This window comes from Lacerta agilis, chromosome 9, assembly GCF_009819535.1.
Source record: "Lacerta agilis isolate rLacAgi1 chromosome 9, rLacAgi1.pri, whole genome shotgun sequence".
Taxonomy (NCBI): Eukaryota; Metazoa; Chordata; class Lepidosauria; order Squamata; family Lacertidae; genus Lacerta; species Lacerta agilis.
In genome coordinates, this window is record NC_046320.1 from 37,997,669 (window position 1) to 38,000,521 (window position 2,853).

The 2,853-nt window shown below is 57.6% G+C and overlaps 1 protein-coding gene across 1 annotated transcript; it reads right to left on the reverse strand.

Moving 5' to 3' along the window:
• Positions 1 to 408: 408 nt before the first annotated feature.
• On the reverse strand, positions 409 to 2,406 carry POU4F2 (POU class 4 homeobox 2). The gene is made up of 2 exons (XM_033161044.1): positions 2,129 to 2,406; positions 409 to 1,524 (listed from the first exon to the last, which is right to left on the reverse strand). Exons 1-2 carry the CDS (start codon positions 2,396 to 2,398, stop codon positions 586 to 588), a joined length of 1,209 nt encoding a protein of 402 aa, XP_033016935.1. The 5' UTR covers positions 2,399 to 2,406; the 3' UTR covers positions 409 to 585.
• Between the last annotated feature and the right edge of the window lie 447 nt (positions 2,407 to 2,853).

The window sequence follows — 2,853 nt, forward strand, 5'->3', positions numbered from 1 at the left end:
GCCACAGTAAAAATATATATATATTTATAATATGCAGTGTAATCGCAGAAAACCTGCCATCTTATTCTTTAAAAAAATCAAAATACTTTTGAGACGCCTCTCTTATGGTATAAGTTTCAACTCTAGATTAAAGTTTCAGTCTCTCTAATCGGTTAATTATTTTTTCCTGAAAAATAGCTGCAAAGGATACTCTTACATCTGAACAAAGACAATGTCTTTAAGAATAAAAACAACTCTTACTTGATACGTCTTCGGTCCTTTATAAAGATTTCTTATCTGCTTTCACACAATCAGTCTGTCTTTGATGCCTGCTCAAAAAGTCTGAGCTTTCAAGTCCAATTATTTCTGCTGCCAACTTTCTCAACTTGACAATTTACTTCTCCAGTCAAAGTCTCTATCTGTGTGTGTGTGTGTGTGTGTGTCAGTGTGACACTCTTGATGAACTCTGGCCTCTTCCTTTCTCTTCCGGAAATCGAAGTAGAAAAGTCTCCTTGCAATGTTAGTGTTTACTTATTATTTTACTTTTCTGGGTTTGTTTGTTTGTTTTTTTTTAAAAAAATCTAAACAGAAAGGTTTCCAAAGACTCTAAATCCCAGCGGAATATTTCATCCGTTTCTGTTTCTGTCTCTGGTTACAGAACCAGACCCGAACCACGTTCTTCTTGAGGTCCAGTTTCTCCGCGATGGCCGCTATTTTTTCCGAGGAAGGACGCGGCTGGATGGCGAAGTAAGCTTCCAGGGACCTCTTTTCCGGAGCTGCGATGGAAGTGCGTTTCCTCTTCTTCTCTGCGCCGTTGAAGAGCTCCGGCTTGGTGAGCTTCTCCCGGTGCGATTTCTCCGCCTCTTCCAACCAGGCTTGCAGGATGGGCTTGAGGGCGATCATGTTGTTATGGGACAAGGTGAGCGACTCAAACCTGCAGATGGTGCTTTGGCTTAGGGATCCCACCCCGGGGATCTTGAGGTTGGCCAGGGCCGAGCCCACATCCGCTTGGGTCACCCCCAGCTTGATCCTCCTCTGCTTGAACCTCTCGGCGAAGGCTTCCAAGTCCCGCGGGTCCGCGTCCACGTCGCTCATGCAGCCCATGTGCGAGGGCAGCCCGTGGGCGTGGGCCATGCTGAGAGCCGCCTGGTGCATGGGGTTCATGCTGGCCATGTGGGGAGCGTGGCCCGGCGTGGAGACCACCGAGCCGTCGGGGCCCGTCATGGCACCCAGCGCCAGCCCCGGCGTGATGTGTTCCAAAAGCTCCCCTTCCAGCGCCTGGTGGGGTTGGTGGTGGTGGTGGTGGTGATGGTGGTGGTGGTGGCTCCCGGACAGGGCAGAGGGGTGGGAGATGGGCACCGAGGAGGAAGAGGCGGCCGACGTGCAAGGGATGGTGTTCATGGTGTGGTAGGTGGCGTCGGGCTTGAAGGGGCTGTGGTGCGGCGGGTGGTGGTGGTGGCTCTTGCCGGGCGAGACGATGTCCACCGCAGCCAGGGCTTCCGCGCGGGCCAGCAGGCTCTCGTCCAGACCGCCGAAGATGTTGCTCTGCAATTGCAAATAGAAGGCACACATTACTGCTGCCAAGAGGGAATTCGCCTCCTTGCTCCTCGGGGTGCCATCCGAGGCAGCCCAGCCCTGCTGAGAGAGAGAGAGAGGGGAGAGAGAGAGAGAGAGAGAGAGAGAGAGAGAGAAATGAGGAGAGAGAGAGAGATGAAAAGAGAGAAAGAGGAGAGAAGAGAGATAGAAATAGGCAAAGAGAGAGAGAGCTGAAAAGAGGGAGAGAAATAGAATAAGAAAGGTATGGAAAGAGGGAGGGAGAGAGGCAGAGGAAGGAAAGAAGGAAAGAGAAAGTGGGAAAGCACGAGGGCAGAAAGAAGGGAAAGAAGCAGGGGGCAGTCAGGCAACACACACTCTCTCTCTCTCTTTCTGACGCTTCCCCCCCATTACCCCAGCCCGGCTCGGCAGCAGCATCGCAGGTCGTAAAAATTCATGGCAGCCCCTTGGAAGCTTGCGCTGGGTTTGGGGAGGGCGGGAGGCGCACTGGGCTGATTTGCTGCCTGGCCATGAAATAAACATGCCGGCGCCTGGACTGCCCCCTTTCAACCCTTCCCGCCCGGCTCCCGCACTCGGGAGCGACGGAGCAACCTACCGGCGGGGTGGGCAGGCAGGCGCGGCGCAGGGCCTCCGAGGTGCTGTTGCTGCTGGTGGTGCTGCTGGGCGCGCTGCTGCGCCCGCCCGCGCCCCCGCTGCCGGCGTTGGAGATGCTGGGCGAGCTGGCCGACGGCACGGAGGCAGCCGACGACGAGGTGCACGGCGACGCGGAGTGCAGGGCCGAGTACTTGGCCTCGTGGAGGCCGCCGCCGCCACCTCCGTGCGCCATGCCGAAGGGCTGCTTGCTGTTGAGGGACATCATCATCATGGTGGCCGGCGGGGCGGGGAGCGGCCGGGCGCCGGCGGGAAACGCGAGGAGGCGAAGAGGCGGGAAAAGGCGCGAGGAGAAGTTGCTGCCTCAGCGGCCGCCGCCGCCACCCCGTCGGACTAAGGCGCCTCGCCGGCTCTCGCGTCCTCTGCCTGCCCCTTCGGCGAAGCCTCTTCCTCTCGACACTCTCCGCCGTCAAACTGCCCCCTCAGCCGCCTTGCCGCTGGCTTTTTACTCGCCTTGCCCCCCCTCTCGCTGCCTTGTCACTAGGACACCCCCCCCAACTCTTTGGGGAAAGTCCCTTCCCCTCCTCCTCCTGCCCCTTCCCTGCTAGTCCTCCTTGCCTGCCTTCCCCTCCTCTCCTCAGCGCCCCTCCTTCCCCTCCCCAGCGCCTCCCCCTGAAGCGACAGAGGCCCCCTCGTCCCGCCCGCCCTCCGCTGCTCCCGGCGCCCCAA

Bases quoted from the DNA above. Each gene is read 5' to 3' on its own strand.
- POU4F2 (XM_033161044.1), bottom strand. From the start codon at position 2,398: ATGATGATGATGTCCCTCAACAGCAAGCAGCCCTTCGGCATGGCGCAC. The intron at 1,525-2,128 runs GTAGGTTGCTCC...TTGCAATTGCAG, and splicing joins CCTGCCTGCCCACCCCGCCG to AGCAACATCTTCGGCGGTCT.